Source organism: Talpa occidentalis, unplaced genomic scaffold (assembly GCF_014898055.3).
Source record: "Talpa occidentalis isolate TD23 unplaced genomic scaffold, MPIMG_talOcc4v2.1 talOcc4.7, whole genome shotgun sequence".
Taxonomy (NCBI): domain Eukaryota; kingdom Metazoa; phylum Chordata; class Mammalia; order Eulipotyphla; family Talpidae; genus Talpa; species Talpa occidentalis.
In genome coordinates, this window is record NW_023605083.1 from 70,431,363 (window position 1) to 70,451,750 (window position 20,388).

Consider the following 20,388-nt stretch of genomic DNA (forward strand, 5'->3'; position numbering starts at 1 on the left):
TTGATCTGCAAGAAGAAGACAACTCTGAAACTTGGATGCCTTACGGGACTGTGACCCTACACGGGGCATGAGCCCCAGGCATAGTCCAGTCTCCCATTAGTCAGCTTGTTACCCACACTTTCATATGGGTTATTAGGAATGACAGGTAGGACCTGAAGCACTGGGAGAGAAGAGAAAAGCAGGCATTCTTGCACACTCAGCTCTTCCACCCCTCTGTCCAACTGCCCCTGCCTTCTTCAGATCTTAGCTCTCGACTACAACAGCTTCCTCACTAATCTTCCCACCTCTGGGTTCACCCACCAAATCACATGCACAATCCTAACAGCTCTGCCCAGAACCCTTCAGTGACTGAGTTACCTTCACAAAGAAGCTATGTTAAAACAGTCATTTAAAGCTCCTGAAAGTGGGCATCAGGATTTTAGCATTATCCCTTGCAAACATTCCAGTAACAACTCTTCAGGTTCTCTGCCCGTATTCCACCCAGTCCCCTCCAGCCAGAAAAAAATAGATAAATCCCCACAATTCTGCCTGGAGACAGCATGCATATTTTGCAAGGTCAATCCAAGGGCCACCTCTTCCACCAAGCCCTCCCTGATTACTCTGGCCCTCAGCAACCATCCTTCCAAACACTCCCTGTCACTTTTTTCTACAAACCTCTAGGGCACTTATGAGAGCTGGGCACACCACACATATCACCTTACTCAACTCTCACAACAACCCTACAAAGCATATACTCAAATATGCCTATTTTATCAATCAGGAAACAAGGTCAAGGAGCTCAAACAACTCAACAGAAATAAAACATGATGGAATCAAGATTAAAATCAAGTCTGCATGTGTTCTTTGCAAACTGAGAGATGCCCAAGCCTGGCTGGCTACCAGTCTCACCTAACTACAGGGACTTCCTCCAGAAACAGACTCAGCCGGCTTGGGGGGAAAGCTTGAGAATTTGTCTTTGACTTCAATGGGAGAACTCAGCATCCTAAGGAAGCTGCAGCGCCCCCTTGGGTGCACCTGCATTATTTCTTAGGAACAAAGGAAGAAGGGGACAAAGTCTGAAAGCCCCTCTCCCATGGCAGATGAGCCCCTTGCGTTAAAGCGAGCACTGCACATCGCACAGCGGGGAGCTCTCTCACCCTCACAGGCAACTTTCCTTTAAGAGCCGCGGGTACACTGGGACCCCGCACTGAGCTGAGCACTACCTCTGCTATCAGGGCTCTCTCAGAGCAGACTGGCTGATAAAATTAAAAAAATCGTGGATCATTTGAAAAATAAAATATCCCCATAATCTTAGAATCACATTTGAAATGAAAAGCCCGGCCCTCGCATGTCCTCCTCCAGTCAGCTAGTTTGTTTTATCTCTGGCCAGATGGAGAATGAGAAGGTTCTCATCCATCAAATTTCCACCTTATCAGGTTTCACTGTGAGAAAGCTTGTCAAAGTGCTCAGTGGTTACCTTTAAATATACAAAGAAAACTTCTCCAACATCTTAATGAGGTATAGAAACTCAACGATGGAAGGAGTATTTCCGGAGTTAGTATGAGACAGTGACGTGCGAGCCACATCTGTGGAGTCTCTGCTCATGGAGCCTGTGGCAGAGGCAGGATGTGGAGGAAGGGGTCCAGACCCCCCCTGCCCCAACCTCACTTCACCCTGAGCAGCTCCACTGTTCTGGTTTTGTTCCAGAAGAGTTCATTTGAACAAAGAAAGAAAGGATGTTTTAAAATGAATAAATAAAGGGAAAGCAGGGAAATGCGTCAGTCCCTGCCACAGAAACTAACCAGCAACTGTGGTACGGTGTGGAGCCAGCTGTGAAGACTGCAGATGCTCTGAGCAAGCAGCCCAGTGTTGTTTTCATTAGCAAGTCAAGGAAGAATGCACAAAGGAGTGGAGCTCAGACTGGGCAGAGGTCAAGGCCCAGCTGTTAGGCCCTAAGTGAAGCTCCACACTCTCTAAACTCCACCTGAAGGAAGCACCAGAACATACCACCCTTCCCTCAGACCCCACTCACCTTTCCCCTGTACCATGCTCAGTTGCGCCCCTCCCAAACCCTTGCACAGGCCTTGCCTCCATCAGAAATGCATTCTCATCACCGGAAACCAAGACAAACCACGATCTATCTTCAGCTCAAAGTCACCTCCTCCAAGAAGCCCTCCTCTTCTTAGCACAGTCACCTTCTCTGCCTCCCAGAGCAGAGGGTCCATCTCTCTGTCAGCATTTATCATGCTGCACTTTAATGAGATTTTTATCCTCATTTCTATTCCATTTCTCTATCAGGTTCCTGTAGAGACTGCTGGATCTGAGTCAATCCTCTACTCTCCTATCCCCAGTACCCAGGACAGAGCCTGGCACAGATATTTTAAAGTAAGAACCAGAGGAAGGGGAAAATCTCTTGGTTTATGCCCCAGAGAGTCTACGGCATGCCATGTGAAAAGTGGTGGGACAAGCCTTTGAAGCCATCTTTCCCAGCAGCCCTGTGTGTAAGCCAGAGACATTCCAGATCCTGTCACTCTAAAAGGGTTCTGACTCCCTTCCTAGAGAGATCGATCAGCTGGAAAGAAAGAGACGAGCACTTTCTTCGGAGGAGATGCAAGTGTTGATCAAAGAAGAAATTAACAGCATTGTTGACTTGACTGGTAAAAGGGCAGATCATGTTTATTAGGCAACAACCTCCGTGAGGTTCTAGAAGGCAGTGGTTTGTCATTCAAAGCCCTGAGTCAGCACCTGCCACACAATTAAAAGCAGGAAAACAGGAAGGAAAAAAAAGGGATCTGAGTACCTACCAATGTGTGTCCGGAACCACAGCAGGCATTTTCTCATGCATTAAATTTTATTCCTCACTGATTCAATGCTAAAATAGACATAATCAACCCCATATTAGGGGAGAAAACTGCAGTTTAGAGGTTAAGTAACTGGCTTAGAGGCTAAGCACCTAAGACTGATATTCTAATCCAAGTATCACCGTTTCCACTATTTCAAAGACACTTAAGAAAATTGCTGTTTCTAGCTCCTAAGGCTACAGTGACAGTATCAAAATGACTGTAACATATTGATCTTTTGTGACGTGCCAGGTTTTATGCTACGTGCTACACCCTTCTCATATAATCCTTACAACTCATCTGTTTTCCGGATCTGGAATGGGACTCCACAGTGTGCTTGGTGCTGCACCACTGTCCAACAGGCAGCAAGTGATAGAAGCAGGATTCAAACCCAGTTTTTGACTCCAAAGTCTATGCAGTCCTTCAATCTTATGAGAAACTAGAATTTGCAAAGATGGAACCTCATCCAACACAGGTCATTTAAACTTTGTATTATCCTATCAGGTTACCAATTCAGAATCTCTGCACCTGATTGAAACAAAAGAAAAGGCAAGGGGGGAGGGGTAGGCAAAATGGGTGAGGGAGGTCAAAAAGTACAAACTTCCAGTTATAAAATAAGTCACAGGGGCTGTGAGGTACTACAGCAAACAGCAGGTAAGAACAGTAGATTGCCCACTTGAGAGTTGCTAAGAAAGCAGATTTTTCTGTTGTTGTTTTTTTTGGCACACAGAAGAACTGGGGTGTAGGCCAGAGGTGCTAGGGAAGGTGAGAGGATTCACCAGAGACAGAGTGGGGAGCAGAACAGATGGATGAACTAAAATACACTGCTGAGGGGAGCAGCGGGCGAGACGGGAGAGGTCTGCTGCACCCTATGTGGGTTAGCTCCCTGGCTGGGGATCAAACTCAGGCTGTAGCCGTGGTAGTGCTGAGACTTAACCCCAAGGCCACCAGGGAGGCCCAAAAGAGCAGATCTTAAAAGTACTCCAAACTTCCAAGAAAAAAAAGTTCTTTTTAATACTATGTATGGAGATGGACGTTATCTAGACTCAATTGGTGATCATGTTGCCACAAATATGGAATCACTGTACACCTGGAACTAATATAATTCATGTGTCGATTAAAGCTCACTTTGAAAAAAAAAGGGGGGTGGCTTTGAGCCTTGGTAAAAACCACCTCACCCAAGTCTGTGATCTCAGCCCTGACCAACCAGCCTACAGACACCGTCTCCAAATGCCATGTTTTGATTACAGTTCACCAAGAGATGTTCTGAACGCTGTCACAATCTCATTTAGAGCTATCCATCAACAAATGTATGTGAGAACTAGAGGGGTTCAGGCTGAACTACCCTGAAATTAAACCCGCTCCTGTCAAAACACACGGGATTAGCCAGCTGGGTGACAGGTACAAGTTTAATTAGATTTTTGGGCTTTAGCCAGCACATCCCCACACGTCGAGTGCCCAGGTACTGCAGCACACACTTGTCACAGCAGCAGATGACAGGCCTCGTAACAGATGAGAGCATCGTGAGACAGCTGGGGAATAGGGCTAAACCAATATCTAATATATGTGGCTTATCAAGGAGAAGAAAAAGACTGACCTGTTCCTCTCCCCCACCACCAACAGGAGCACACACAACACCTGAACCAGATGGCAAACCTGAAATATTTCCTACTCTCTATCAACTTTCAGAAAACACACACAAGCAGGAGAGCCTACGTCTCTGCAGCCCAACAGGTAGCGGAGTCAGAGTATGAGGGCAAGGACGAGAGAAGCCAAGCAGCACTCCCGTGACAACCCCAGCAGCCAGGACCCTTCAAACATCAGTTAAGACACAGACCTGGGGATACTGGGAGATTTGGTTTGGTTTTTGCAAAGGCCTCCTTAATTTCCTTGAAAGGACATGGGTCCCTCTGGTGGCAAGGAGGTGTAATAGGACAAAGGGATCTATCTGAGACCCTCACTTTTTGACCTGCTTGCTGTAAAGACTCCCAGAGTGGAACCCAAAGCTTGAACTGGCCAGCGCCAACCCACAGCAGCTGCACCGCTGCAACTTGCACTAAATGCCCCTTGACTAAGCAAACGAACAGAGTACAGATCACAGCAAACTGTGCGCCTACTGTGATTGCATGAGGTCACTGCAATCACAGGCAATTAAAACAAACATGATGAACTGACAGTCGTGGCCAAACTTCTCAGTGTTCATGCGAGATCAGACTCGGTGAATTCACAGGCTTCCGATCCAAGCCACATTTCCAGAAGGGCATTGTCTCCCTCCGAAATGCTTAAGAGCGGGCACAAATAAGACAGCAATAAATGGTCTTGGCACGAGCAAAGGATGGTTTGATCACATCCCAAAGAAAACTGGTTGGCTTGCCATCAGAAAGAATTCGGGGAATGCTGTGAAAAGCAGTGTTACTGCTAGGGGACCACAGCAAGGCTGCGAAGGAGGACCCTCACAGACAGCACTATGGCGTTTTCCCACTGATTCTATAGTCCTTGTCCAAGAAAAGAGAGTAATGAGAAGCAGCTCAACAGAGTCCCAGGGAGTGAGGACCTTAATACTTTACAAGCTCACCAACTTGGATGACATTGATCTGGCCCTGTGCAAAATTGCTTTTATTGAATGGGGTATTGTGGGAGACAGCACACTGTTCAGAGAACTCTTTATAAAAACCCACCAGAGGCCAGACTTCCCTCAGGCCTCAGTGTCGGCAAAAGCTGGCCTTTTATCTTAACATGTTCATCTTACAGACATTGGAGACCTTCTATCTGCATTTCCCTTTTTACTTTCGCTGCCAGGAGCTACCAGCTGAATTTTAAGTCACCCTCTTTAGTCCTGTGACTGGCTAACAACATGCACTTCTGCTTCCTTGCTCACTTCCATTTTATTACTTCCATTTTATTACTCACCCTTATTTTCCCTTGACCCTTCCAACTTCACTTTTAATCCCACTTACTTGTATGACTTTCCTCTGAAAAAAACCCTAAAAATATTTTTTGAAACACAGAAAAGAGTAAATTACAACTTTGAAAGCGTCAAGTAATCAGAATCCTTCAGGCTGGGTGGTCTTGAGAATGTACTTTTCTGGTCTGCTGAAAAATTGAAAAGGTATTAATCTTCCTTTCTGCCAAAAGAAGAGTTCCTAACATAACTGCTGACGGCTGGCACAGCCACCGCACAGAATCGCAGGCAGAGCCCAACAATCAGGGGTCTGCAGGTGGATCCACAGCACACACACATCCCCTTCCATGTGACCAAGGTCAAGCTATTTAAATTCAGAGGCTCCAATTGATCTGTAAAGTAGAAGTAACATTCTATGCGCATCAGAGGTCTGTGAGCATCAAGTGAGAAACAGGCAGTCTTTTCATAAACTGTAAAGCACAAAATACACCTTAGAGATCTCACCTGCTTTAATTCGCTACCAAAGAGGGTATCGAAGATTGTGCTGATATAGGCTAAGAACAAGAAGTGTGCTTTGAACGCATTTTCTTAACAATGTATTTTTATCCTACCTGTGGGATGCAGTGACGTTTGAGAAAGTGGTGATTACGTAAGAGCCCTGGTGGATGAAGTTTTGACTCTGTACCAAGAAAGCCCTGGACACCATACCTGGGCACCCCATCACTGAGGAACAGGTTCCTTCTTAACCCTCTACGTCCCTGAGCTCTCAGAGCCTGATTCACGGATCACCAATCTCTTCTCATTTTGTCTCCTGGAAATTCATTATCCAGACACCCATCATATGAGTTTTCCTAAACTGCACATGTCAGCCTATCAATCCTCTGTTTAACTGCTCCACCACAAAGGTCCCACTGCCTGTAGGTCAAGTTCACACTCCATAAGTGTGCATCCAAAGCCGTCCACAAATCAACTTCCATTCATTGCAGCTCTAACATCGTCTTCTCCCAAAACCTGGTACTTTCTCACACCTCAGTACCTCCCCTACCCCAAGTCCCATACATAACCAATCTCTCCCTTGCCAATCTGTATTAACCTATGACTGAAACTGCAGAACCAGTTCAAAAGTTATTTTTCTCCAGGAGGCTTCTTTGTTCCTGTAAGTCACTTCCTTTCTCTGTGTTTCTGAGCCACTTTGTTCACATCTTGCAGGGACTCGTCCTGTGCCTACTGGAGAGGCTGCACAAAGTTTTCAGAGGTGCTTGCTCAACAGATGAACAATGCCTGTTCTTTGCCAGGGGTGGAGAGAGGCCACTGAAAGGCCTGGGGTTTTGTTTGTTTTAATCAATCCAAAAGCAATGGCAGTGGCAGCTGGAGAGTGGGAGCCCCAGCTCATTCAGGAACTTGGTTTCAGGACAGCTGATGAGATGTGCAAGGTCAGCGGGGCCTGCTGACCTCTGCTTTCCCCCTAGTACCAGAAGGCAAAAACACTGCACATCACCTTTCACGGGCTGTGAACAAGCCAGTGTCCAGTGTCCCCAAGATCTAGTATAAAACTCATATTAAAGGGACAACACAGTCAAATTCTCACCATATAATCAGAAGATAAGTAGACAGCATTGCATGCAATCCATATGCAAAAAGAAAGAAACCATGCTCAAATCATCATGTCAGAACATGGGGGACACAGGCAGAGGAGCAGTCAAAACAAAAGGATGACCCAGGCAGAAGAGCAGTCAGAAGAGACCCAGCAAGCTTGGAGTCACAGGCCATGCTCGCTGTGGCGGGTACTTGAGTGAGCACAGTTGTTCTAACCGCTTAGTATCTTCAATCAAAACAGCACTTTCGCTGGGTAACTGATGAACCCCCTACAAACACGTGAACATTTGGCTCTAGAGGAAGCTTCCGCAGACTACAAACACACACGCATACACACACGCACACGATGAATAGGCACGTGACATCAGCTGAGCCTCTAGGACCTCACCCCTCTGACTGCCCTGACAGGAGACAGCAGGGCAGTTGTGTGGAGAGCTCTCCTTCCTTAAGTAATTAACTGGGAAGATGGGATCCCACAGGGCCAAACACGTTGAACTGAAGGAAGTGGATCAAGAAGGAGAGGCTGGCTTCCTGAGGGACAGAGACTCGGTCCTGGCAGAATTTCAGTCACCCGTCCTTCTAGCAGTTTGGTTACACGGGCAATAAAATCCCCTTTTTGCCTATGAGTTCAGACCAGGTTACTGTCACTGGCCAAAAACTCCACCCACAGTACACCCCACCTAGGCCCTGCCTCTCTCCACCGCATCCCCCACCCCATGCCTTGCCAGACACTCTTTGCTTCCTTATGAAGATGTGTCCCTGTTATACAGGGATATATCTTTTTAACAACAGTCACCCAAAACTGTTTTAGAAGCCCCAGGGTTTGCATGAAGAAGTAAATTATGAGGCCAATGATGTGTGATGATAGAGGAGTTGGTAAGCAAGTTTGAGCACAGCTATGATGGGCTGTTGTGTAGTCACATCAAATGCCACCAAGAGAAAATTATAATTTTTAGTTACATATTACATATGTATATAATATAGGTGTGTGTGTGTGTGTGCATTCTCCTACCACCCCATCAACTGAATGAATATCACTCTAATGACAGTAGAGATGGAGGAGACAAACTATTATAAATTTTAAGAATTTAACAGGGGAGGATATGAGAACTAGCTATGAAAACTGCACCTATGTGAAAAGACCCCCTAGCCAGGCATTCCTTACCTCATCCATAAAGGCACACTACTCAAGTCTTACTCTTCCCTTTCAACTTAAGGGTCATCTCTTCCTAGAAGGTTTCCATGATCACTCCATCCACAAGGATCTCTTTGCACTATGCAAGTTGCACTGATTAGCTCTGGATTTTAATTTTTGTATTTTGTCAGATATAATTTTTTCATCTCCCTTAGAAAAAAATAAAACATTCAGAGGTCATGCCTTGCATTTCTATTAGCATCTAAACCAGGTATGCCTGGTGTTCAATAATATTGAATAAATATGGGAAACTGGCCTTTAAATAACAGGTAATATAACATGTATCCCCAATACTATTGGTGGTAGCACAAATTGGGCCAGTCCATTCGACAAATAATTTGGCAGCATGATTAACTACTATAAAATGTTTCCACCATCTGAGTCGATAATCTCACTCCTTAGCATCTAACCCTGGGATTTCAAGAGAAAACACCTTTATGCCCAATAATGTTCACAACAGCATTATTTAAACAGTCAAATGTCTAACAGGGAGGAAATGATGAACTAATGCCTATGAAACCTATCCGATGAAGAATATGCAGCATTCAACAGCTCACTCAGAAGCCCACATAGCCTGATCAGACAGACCAAGCGGTCAAAGAACACAGGGCAAGCACCCGACTATACGGAAGCTCGGCTGCACCAGATCTGAAGGCTGACGCTGAAAAACAGAATGATGTCCCGCATAAGGATGATGGAATTATAAATGGCATTTTCTTACTGTTCTCAATTTTCATTATTGCTCCCTTAATGTTCGTTAAGATTTTGGTTAAAAATATAAAGCATGTGTGTTTCCATTCTCTTATCAGTGTCAGCATTAGGATTTCAAGCTACAGATGCTGTCTGGGGCATTCTTGATGCAGAGTCAAAACTTGACCCTGCCCACTGCAACCCTCACAGACCCTACTTCTGGCCCTAGGGACTCTCTTCACCCTCTACTCTAACGCCCAGCCGCCCCAGCTCCTCGCAAGTAATCAATTCAACCCCAGCTCAGCCACTGAGCACCAACAAGCCCTCCCACTCAGAATTCGTCCTGCCTGACGACACCAAGGCTACAATCTGTGTGCCTCTCAAGACACTGAACACTTAAGTTAAATACACTATAAAATCTAAAAGAGAAATTATTTTTTGCCAATCAATCCAGAGAAAATCCTTTAAATGCTAATACCCAATGCTTAATAGTCTTAAAAAAAAAAAATGACTCTCGTGTAGGGAAGCAGGGTATAATGTTAGAATAATTTGAGTTTATCTATAAAATAGCCATAGAAATAGTCATCTCCTTTAATGAAGAAATTTTACCTCTATCAGGAATAATCAGTGGATAAATATTTATCTACAAGGTTGTTTGCTGCAGCATTCATTATAAGACAATAAAAAAAAAAACAAAAAAACAAACACCACCTAAATGTCCTACAATAAAAGACCGGTTAAATGAAGTATAGTGCACCCAAGTGATGAAACAGGATAAGGGCACCCAAAATAATTACAGCTTTGCAGAACATTTATAACACAGCAACACACCAAAAAAAAGAACATTGCATTTAAAATGCAGGATACAAAACTGCATCCTGATACCGGTATTGGTTTGAGACCAATAATCCCTGAGAGACAGAGACAGACTGGCAGACACAAGAGAAAGAACTAAAATACCAAACAGTTAAGACTGGTCATTTCTGGGTGATAAAATGATGAGGAAAGTATTTTCTTCTTTATATTTTTTAGATTTTTCTATAATGAATACCTTCCTAAAACCAGAGACAGCCAGAGTCCCAGCCCATTGCACTGCCCACAAGCTCAGAGGACTGGGTGCTCACGCGGATGGTGCCGTCTCCTCGGCTCTTCTCTCCACGGGCCGCCTCCAGGTCCTTCTCTAGCCTCTCCCTCTCCTGCTGCAAGTCGCTCAGCTCCTGGGTGACCTTCTTAATATTCCTACGCAGCTTGTGGTTTTCTGTACTCTTGGTGAAGTTTTCTGAGTGCAGCTCAGCTAAAAGGGCTGCCTTTTCTAACAGGGCAGCCTCATAATCTTCAGACCCCTAAAAGAGGAGGGAGAAAAGGAAGATGCGTTGATTTTCATAGCTCATTGAACAAAAAAAATCTGTGATCCTTTTTCATCTTGCTGGGGAAGTGGAAAGAAAAAGAATACCAAAGAAACACTCAAGACCCAAAGCACAAATAAAAGGAAGATTCTGAAATAACATAAGAGTAATGTTTTGTTGTGATGCTAATATAAGGGGGGAGGCTCCAACTGTGTAAAATAAATATTTTCTTAAAGAAAAATTAAAGTATATATAATACAGTTATATTCAAGAGAAAATAAACGTTTTTTGTCTGTCCTTTGTAATAGAGTGAAGCTCAAAATTCAAAAGTAAAGGATTCTTGAGTTGTCAAGGTCACACCCAGACTATGGAACAAAAGAACTGGTCCAGCTTCTTGGCCTTTCCAGGAAATCCATCTCTGCCACTGTCACCTGTTCTGTCAGAGTTCTTCAGGTATTCAACTCAGTTGTCGAGGAAGAGTGCATGGTAAATATGGGGGGCATATCTCTGCTAGCCCCTCACCACCCCACAGCCCAGTCATCTGGCCCCACATTTCCCCAATCATTATTCAGGACACAGCATCAAAGACAGAGTTGGAACTCTATTCCAACTTCAAAGTAGGCTTTATAGAAGCTTCTGTTTTAGTCCCCATTAAAATTTTTTTCAAATATTTTATTTTATATAATTCTTACATCACTTTTCATCTTTGTACAATGTATGCATTTTCATTTTGGTTATATTCCCCATACAATTGCACCCCCCACCCTTATTTTGACTCTAGTTCTTCTTCTCCCGCCCCTACCTAATCCCCCCCCCCCCCCCCCATAGTGTGTCTCTGGTTTATAGTTGCTTGATGATTTTGATTATTACTTTGCATTGATTAGTCTTTTTCCTGGTCTCTTATTTAGGTTTTCTAAATTCCTGCTATGAGTGAGACCATCTGGTATTTTTCTTTTTCTTTCTGACTTATTTCGCTGAGCATGATCCCTTCCAGCTCCATCCATGCTGCTGCAAACTGCATGTGTTTATCTTTTTTGATTGCTGAGTAATATTCCATTGTGTATATGTACCATTAAAATTTTAAAAAAGTGGGAAACCTAGGTGACAAGGCACAGGGGTAAAAAAGGGGGGCCTGGGGCCATGCTAACTTTTAAACTCAAGAACCAAAAGATAAGCAAAGATTGGGCAAATAATGGTCTGGACAATTTTCATAGCTATCTTCTACTGAGCACTGACAATATATGAGGAGCTAACCAAGGAGCTTTTACACACTTTCTATCTCTATTTCTTCAACCAGACCTACGACGTATACGTGACTTTCTCTATTTAAATAACCAGGAAATAGGACTGCACAATGACCAGCAGGCTTTATAGAACTCTATAAAGGCTTATAAAGGCTGCTAAAATGATCTGTCATCAGACCATTAGTGATTAAATCTGGGATTCAAATGACTCCAGTGCCTATGTTCATCCCACAGCACAGAACTGCCTGACCCACTGCAGTGAAGATTCCAATTAATACCAATAAACCAGTAAGAATTAAAATAAGAGGAGTGAAGTTAAGCAGGGGTTGGAAGGCTACAAACAGGACCACCAGTAAGGAGCTCGTTAAACACATGGTTATTATGAAATGATAGTTATTATGAAGTGATGAAAGTTCTGCAGGATTAGCGCATAAATAAAGAGGATGAAGCCTCTTTAAAAATCCAAGCTCGAAGAATTCAAATTCATACATTCTATTTACTTCATAAAAATACTTTCCATCTTCAATTTTCCTTACATGGTTCTTTGAAAAACTCCTTTAGCGAGTTTTGTTTGTTTTCTACCTCTTTCTGCACGACACCCTGCTATCTGAATTTGCTCTCTCAGTTAGGTAGCAAACATTTGGCCCAATTAGACAGAGGTCAGAAACTAGAGGTCAAATCTAATCTTAAACAAAGCATGCTTCCCCAGTGTAAATACATGACAAGTTGAACGGAGAAAGTCAAAAGACCCAGAGCTCAAAGACCATTTTGGCTGTGTGACTTAGAGAAGTTCACTTCTCTGAAGCATTCTCATCTATTTCCCAGGTTGTTGGGAAGATTAAATGTGAAGCATAAAGTATGAGTGACAGAGGCACTGGTGGGATGGTGCATGAGCACAGCTGCTTTCTAGAAAGTAGCAGTGGGTGCAGGGCAAATAAATCCAGCTCCCCGAGCATCAGTTATTTCATTACCTTTTATTCCCATTCAAAAGGTAATCAGAGATGTTCCATAAGGTGAACCTATGTGTGTGACACCGCTAACAGATTAATTTAAAAAACAGACCAAGGTATCTGTATTTTTATGCCAGAAGAACTTTCGCCCAACTTAAGAATCTTGGCTTATTAGTCCCTTGTCAGATGTTTAATGTACAAATATTTTCTTCCATTCAGGAGGGCATCTTTTTGTTTTCAAGATAGTTCCTTTCATTATGAAGAATCTTTTTAGTTTGATGTAGTCCCATTTGTTTATTTTGACTTTTGTTTCCCTTATTGTTATAGCTGAGTCCCCAAAAACATCCCTGAAGCCAGTGCCACCGAGTGTTTTGTCTATATTTTTTTCCTCTAAGTTTTATAGCCTTACATCCAAGTCTTTGATCCATTTTTAATTAATTTTTTGTATGGTATGAAATGGTGATCTAGTTTCATTGTCTTGTATGGCTATCTGGTTTTCCCAGCACCATTTGCTGAATATATTTTCCTTTCTCCATGGTAAACTCTTGGCTCCACAGATTAACTGTCCACGTAAACGCTTATTTCTGTGCTCATCTATTTCATTGATCTGTGCATCTATTTTCAGTCCAGTCCCATACTGTTTTGACTACTATAGTTTTGTAGCACCACTTGAAGTCTGGTTGTGTGACACCTCTACTCTTCTTTTCTGTCAGGATTGTTTTGGCTATTCAACATGTTCTCTATGAATTTCTATAGTGTTTGTTCTAATCTTTTAAAGAACGTCACTGGAACTTTGAGAGGCTTGCATTGAATCTGTATAACACTTTGGGTAAGATGGCCACTTGAACAATGTTGATTCTTCCAATCCATGAGCAGGGACTCTCTTTACATTTCTTTGGGTCTTCTGTTTCTTTTTAATAATATCTTACATTTTTCACTATATACAGGTCCTTCACCTTCTTTGCTAAGTTTATTCCTAGGTATTTAGTTCTTTTTATATGACAGTAAATAGGACAGTTTTCTTGATTTCTCTCTCTTCCATTTCATTGTTTCCACATAGGAACACAACTGATCTTTGTACAGTGATTTTATAGCCTGCCACTTTACTGTACTGATCAGCTTCTAGCAGTTTTTTAGTGGAGTCTTTGTTCCTATTTAAGTTTTCAAAGGTTATGTGTATATATACATAAATATGCATTAAAAGAATCAAGGTGTTCATAGTGAACATCATTAGATGTGAGTTTATGGATGACTTTGATCAACCTCTTTCCATTATTTAAACTATCTTTTAAATTTCTTACAATGTGCATTTTTATAGGCAGGCCTCATGGAGGTTGTGGGGAAGGTATGATGCTATACTGTCAATAAGAAAATATATTTTTTAAATGAGTTTGGAGGTGGCACCAGCCGGCCTAGACTGAACCTTCACAGAGTCACACAGTGGCTAGAATTGATGTCTCTGAACTGTGATAACTGGTCTGAGAGCTCGAATATCACTGGCCGTTTCTTTAGCATCAGGTTCAATAGCCTGTGAGCTTCGGCCATTTCACTCATGCTGTGCTGTGATGAATTCTAATCATAGGACATCCCAAGAGGTCTCTCTCCATATGTAAAAGAAAATGGATTTTCAAGGGTCCATGCAACAAACTCTGGATACCCGCTACCGCCACCACAGGGCAGGCACACTGCACCCCGCACACCCGCAGTCAGAGCAGAGGACAGATCACAGGCTCTGGAGTCAGGCCGGAGTTAAGTCCTGACAACCTGTCGAATGGCAAGTGCTGCAGCTCCCAGGTCAGCATGATGGGAGCGCTCTCAGCAGCCAGCCGGACATGCAGAACCACAGTGTCTCGCCGGCACCTGATCTCTGTACATTGCAGGACAAGAAACCCGGCCAAGTCTGTGCACGCCAAGACCTCGAAGATCATTTGGAAAATCTTGCAACTAGGGCTGAGGGCTATGAAAATTAATAAATGTACATAATAAGTCTGGGTACATTCATCATCCCTTCTTTCCTTCAAGGTCCAATATAACAAGTAAAACATCACAACGTTTGCAAGGATGTCTGGTCTCTGTTAATTGCCAAAGTGGTTTTTTTTTTCCCCCCTCAAGGAATGAGGAATAGGGGTGATTTTTCTAAGAATTCAGCCTCTAAAATTTGTTATTTTTTTAGCAAGGAAAAAACCTGCTCAGTGTAAAGTATAATTTCAGTTCCATTTCATCAGCCACTGTGAAAACGGTAGGGAAGGAAGGTCTGAGGTTCCAAAAGCAGAAATTTGTCTATTCTTCCAGTGCACCATCACTGAAACCAAATTACTTCAATTATTCTTATTGTTAACCAAAGCTTTATTGAAAATAAGGCATGGGATATGAATCTTAGGAATCAAATACTTTTGAATTGGATTTAACTTCTAACTTTTACCTTATAACCAAAAACAACTTGGCAGGAGGTGGTGGGAAGGGAGAGCTTACAACAGCATGGACTTACTCAGATGAAGGAATTTTACTGACTCGTTGAGTTAATAGTAGTAAGTACACAGTGAATAGGGAAACGCGAAACAGGAGAAGAACATGTTAATTAAAAACACAGAATCAAAATTAGCAAGAGAGTAAAGATCAAGGGGGTGACCAGCAGGAGTCCTTGCAATACATCTGGAGGGTGGGAGTAAAGAGCTAAGGAAGAAGAAATCATCAATGCCAGGACTAAAGAAGTCAGGTGAGGGGAGGGATGAGGTGACAGGTGAAAGCACAGGCTTAGGAGCACCACTGGCCCTGGGGTCAAATCCTACCTCTATCACTATCACTTGCGTGACCCTGAGTAAGTTATGTGATCTCTTGGCAGTACAAGGATATTAATGCCTACTTCACGGTGTGGTTGTCTAGATTAACTGAGATAATCCATGGAGAGGACTTGGCACAGGACTTGGCACACAGTATGCATTTGGTAAATGCCAGCTGTCACTATTAGCAATTACTACATTTAAATCCTGGCCCTGCCACTTGCTATGTGACCATGAAGGCACACACCCTTGCTGAGCCTGAAAAGCCCCACAATACAAGGAGGTGATAATCGCCTCCCCCGCAGGGTTGTGAAGACTCCCTGAGAAGATCCACACATCCTGCACAGTCTATACTGGCAATTAACTCGGCACTCCTAGCAGGGCAGATACCTGTCATCACTGTCGTTATGGTACTAAGGAAGGGGCTAAAGAGGCACCCAGAGCTGAAGGAGAATTTCCTATAATTAGACTGAGCTCATTCTAGTCCCCAAAACCACTCGGTTTTCCTTTCAGCTGCTAAGGCCTGACCTCACCGGAATGAGGATCAAAGAGACAGTCACTCAACCAAAGTGAGCACTTACCTGGAATTTCTGGGCCTGTGCTTTCTGCGGGGCCTCGCTGGCTTTAGCAAAGGCAGCATTGAGCTCTTTGACTTCAGAGTTAAGTTCTTCCACCTGGGCAAAGGTAAGGACTCTCAGACAAGGGCACAGCTGGGCCCGCCCCTCTGCACAGCCCCACTGCTTTTCCTGCTGCATTGTGTTATGCTTAGAATCAAGGGCTTTGTACTCAGAAAAAAACCCAAAGTTGGAAAAATGGAATTTCTAATTTGGCTATTTAGAAGCTAGATGACTACAGGCAGGGTACTTAATCTCTTTGAGACTCAATTCCTTCAATTCTAAAATGAGGATGCCAGCACTCCCCAACACAGCATTAGAGGTTAGTGAGGGCATGTGTACTGGTGCTAAACAGGATGCCTAGCTCCTCCAAAGTGCTACTATTACTGCCCATGCAGACAATTCACCCAACAAACTGGCAGGGCCATCCCCAGAACCTCTCACCGTCTGGTGACCCCGTCTGTAGGGTAAAGAAAATATCAGGCTTTTCTGCCCTTCCGCCATCAGGATAGATGATGGATCCTTGTCCTGAATGCATGCCTGATGGCGGACACCTGGAATAGGTAGATGGGATTCAGCTGAGCTAAGACTGTGCTTTTAAGGGCGGCGTCACGGGGACGCCAGTAGCAGCAGCAGAAGCCGAAGCTGAAAGAGAAGCCGAGAAGCAGCAGAACGAACGCCAGAGAGCCCAGATAGAGTAAAGACTTGCTGGGGGCTGGGATGTCTGCCAGCGTCCCAGCCCCCCAGCCAGCACCCCTGCCTGCCATATGCCTGGTGAACCCCAATAAAAGACCTGCAAAAACCCACTAAGGACTCTGACTCCTTTACCCGGTCTGCATGGGATCAGAAAACCTGCACTGTGGCCAGTCCTGCCCTTTACAATTGGCGTAAGTCGGCAAGATCCATGCAGATGGGTATTGGAGCCCTCCGAAGACCTGGAGGGACTAAGGAGAACAGACTGTTTGCCTGTGATGACACTGGAGGCGCCATGGCGGCACAGAAGGTGGACAACGTCCACGAGCTACAGGACGAGACCTGGCGTGAAGGAGACGCCAGAGAGAACCAGCCAACGACACCGGAAAGGACCAGCCAACGACACGGAAAGGACCAGCCAACGACACCGGAAAGGACCAGCCAATGACCCCTGAGGCAGCAGGCCGTTGCTGAAGCAGGGAGAGGCCAATGGACTTGAACTGATGGACTGATGGACTGACAATCCCGCCAGAAGGCGGAGGACCTTGCAGGTTGATATGTTTTGGGACCCTGGGGGTGGAATAGTTTTGTCTGTAAACCCCAGGAGATGGGAATCTGGGGGTGGCCAGTGGGCCTAGATGGCCAAAAGCAGCCTGTTATGCCCAGCAGCCAGGTGGAGGAGAAAAGCCAACTAAGAAGGCAAAAGCTGGTACTGATGCTAGGTTGAGAAGCCCTAAGCGGCTGTTAAGCAGCCTTAGTATGCTGAAGCCCTGTGAGTCTCGTAAAATCACCTGTGGGCGATGCCCTGCTCATTCTTGAGTGAGGGTGAGGAGCTGAGGAACCTGTCCTTGGGGGACGGGTGGGGAATGTGGCTTGGGGTGGAGCCCAAGCCGAATGCAGAGTTTGGATCCCCGACCCATGTGATTGTGCAGTGGGTTGGCTTGAGTGCAGGGGTCTGTGAGTCGCACTGGTGGCTATGAAGGCCGAGTGTTGGAGCGACTGCAGACAGAAACCCTGAGGGTTGGCGGTTACCCCCAACAGAATAAAATTGCCAATCCCAGAGCTAGTGCATGCTGGGGGTGGGTGCTGTGTGTGCCTTGTAGCCGAGACTACAGCCAGAGAAGGCCAGGAAGCCTGACGGCTCCTGGTGTGATATAGTAGATGCCGTGAGTGATTCCCCTCCCTCATATGAGCAGTGTCTTCGCCAGCAGATTTGGTGGCTCATCTGCTAGTACCAATAATTGTCTTTTGCACTAGGTTGGTGCCCTGCCTGGACTTATTTGTGTTCTGTTGTATTTTGTTATATTGTATTTTGTTATATTTGATGTATTTGCTTTTGTGGGCCGTGGCTGCATTGTTTGTTTGCTTAGAAAATTGTATATATAAGTATAGACTGTATGGCAGAAAACCCTGAGGGGGTGGACTGTAGGGGAAAGAAAATATCAGGCTTTTCTGCCCTTCCGCCATCAGGATAGATGATGGATCCTTGTCCTGAATGCATGCCTGATGGCGGACACCTGGAATAGGTAGATGGGATTCAGCTTAGCTAAGACTGTGCTTTTAAGGGTGGCGTCACGGTGACGCCAGTAGCAGCAGCAGCAGCAGCAGCAGTAGAAGCCGAAGCTGAAAGAGAAGCCGAGAAGCAGAACGAACGCCAGAGAGCCCAGATAGAGTAAAGACTTGCTGAGGGCTGGGAGGTCTGCCAGCCTCCCAGCCCCGCAGCCAGCACCCCTGCCTGCCATATGCCTGGTGAACCCCAATAAAAGACCTGCAAAAACCCACTAAGGACTGACTCCTTTACCCGGTCTCCATGGGATCAGAAAACCTGCACTGTGGCCAGTCCTGCCCTTTACACCGTCCTATACCCCAGCTAAGCTAGGACCACTGTGGCCACACCCTGAATGCTGCCAGCACCCAGAATGGGTCCACTGGAGTCACTACATATGGGAGGTCTCCAGCCTCAGTCTGGTCCTGAGCTCCCAGCGCACATACAAATGGTAGCTTCTGTGTGATGAACCAAATCTCTGCTGCACCTGGCAACACAGCACTCAAACCCTCGCCCTCCCTTCGCTCCTTCAACACCCAGTTTCTCATTTAGGGCCATACTTTTCACAGGCATTCCTTCTGTTTCCTTTGTACTTTTTTCTTCCTGTCCCTGAAATTCTGATGGCCCCTGTGCTCCCAGCCTCAGTCTTACTTCCCCTCTACACTTGGATGAGGAGATCGACTCCACCCCTCAAGGTGCTGGAGACACCACCACATTCCCAGTCATGCCAGCCAGACACCCAGACATCATTCTCACCCACGCCTCTCAAGGTGTCCATCTAATTATCTAATTGCCCAAACAATTCTAATTTTCAGTCATTTTTTATTACTTCTAATTTTATTTCTTGAATAAGCTCTGCCCCTCCATTCTCCATTGCTGTACCAGTTCTAATGCAGCCACTGGCTCTTGCCTCCATTCCCTGCCCCTCAACAACCCACTCTCTGTAGCACACCCCTCCGTCTTAAAAGCTTTTGGTGGGAGCCATCCAATAGCTAGACAGTCCCTTCACCATCCATGGGACCCTAGCAACCTCTCCAGCTTCTCTCACCTCACTTAAGCTCTGTACACAATGCTCTGACAACTTCAGCCTGTATTTGCTTCCACAAACACTTATGGGCTCTTCCCTAAACTGAATGCCTTAACCCAAATCCTCCCCGAGTGAAAAATCCTCCCCTCTTCATAAAACGGCCTCCTCATCTCTGCCTCCCTCCCCTGTGACTCCTACTCACCCTTAAAAATTCAGCTAAGACAGCTTCTCTTCTAAGTACCAATCCTTGCTCCCCACATACTCACCCTAATCTAGATTGGGCCTCCTTTCCCTCCACTTCCAATGCCCCCTGGACTTCCCTCAGTCCACACACCTGGGCTTTCCTCCCTGACTCCAAGCCTCACTGTTAGAGTCACAACAGATAGTTGTACCTCTGACAAGAACGCAGGGAACCCTCACCCTTGGAGCCAAAGGCAACAATGCAGGGAGTCATCAAACCGGTCCACAGTCAGGGCCTCTTCTCCCCAAACGCTTCATCTCAATTTTCTATTGTCTTTCAAAAGACTAGACCCGCACTATCTGGAATGGCGGCCACTAGCCATGTAGCCACCAGGCATTTGACAACGTGCTTAGTCTGATGATGATGTGCTGTAAGCACAGCTGAAATTCAGAGACAAAGTTAGGGTTTGGTTTTGTTTTAATGATAAATACCTCAGTATTTCTTTTGTCTTACTGATCACTTGGAAATGGCAACATTTAGCACATATATACGATTAAAATTAATTTCATTTAATTTCTTTTTACTTCTAATGCGGCCACTAGAAAATTTTAAATTGCATATGTAACTCCTATTTTTATTGAACAGCACTGGATCAGACACTCCAAAAGAATTTCCAATCAGTGAAAGGACCCTTTCCCCCACTGTCTATACTCATCTCGGCTCTCTCATAAATTTTTCACTAAAGCTGAAAATTCAGGGTAGAACAGGCCAATCACAGAAGTTAATAAAGAAAAATCTCACTTCA

At 44.8% G+C, this 20,388-nt stretch overlaps 1 protein-coding gene across 4 annotated transcripts in view; it reads right to left on the reverse strand.

The window, feature by feature from the left end:
* Positions 1–20,388, reverse strand: part of CDK5RAP2 (CDK5 regulatory subunit associated protein 2) — a 170,673-nt gene that overhangs the window by 111,276 nt on the left and 39,009 nt on the right. For all 4 annotated transcript variants that reach the window (XM_037492736.2, XM_054689307.1, XM_037492734.2 and 1 more), the window contains 2 exons: positions 16,104–16,196; positions 10,327–10,545 (listed from right to left, as the gene is read on the reverse strand). In XM_037492736.2, the coding sequence (XP_037348633.1) occupies positions 10,327–10,545; positions 16,104–16,196 (312 nt within the window). The remainder of the gene's footprint in view (positions 1–10,326; positions 10,546–16,103; positions 16,197–20,388) is intronic.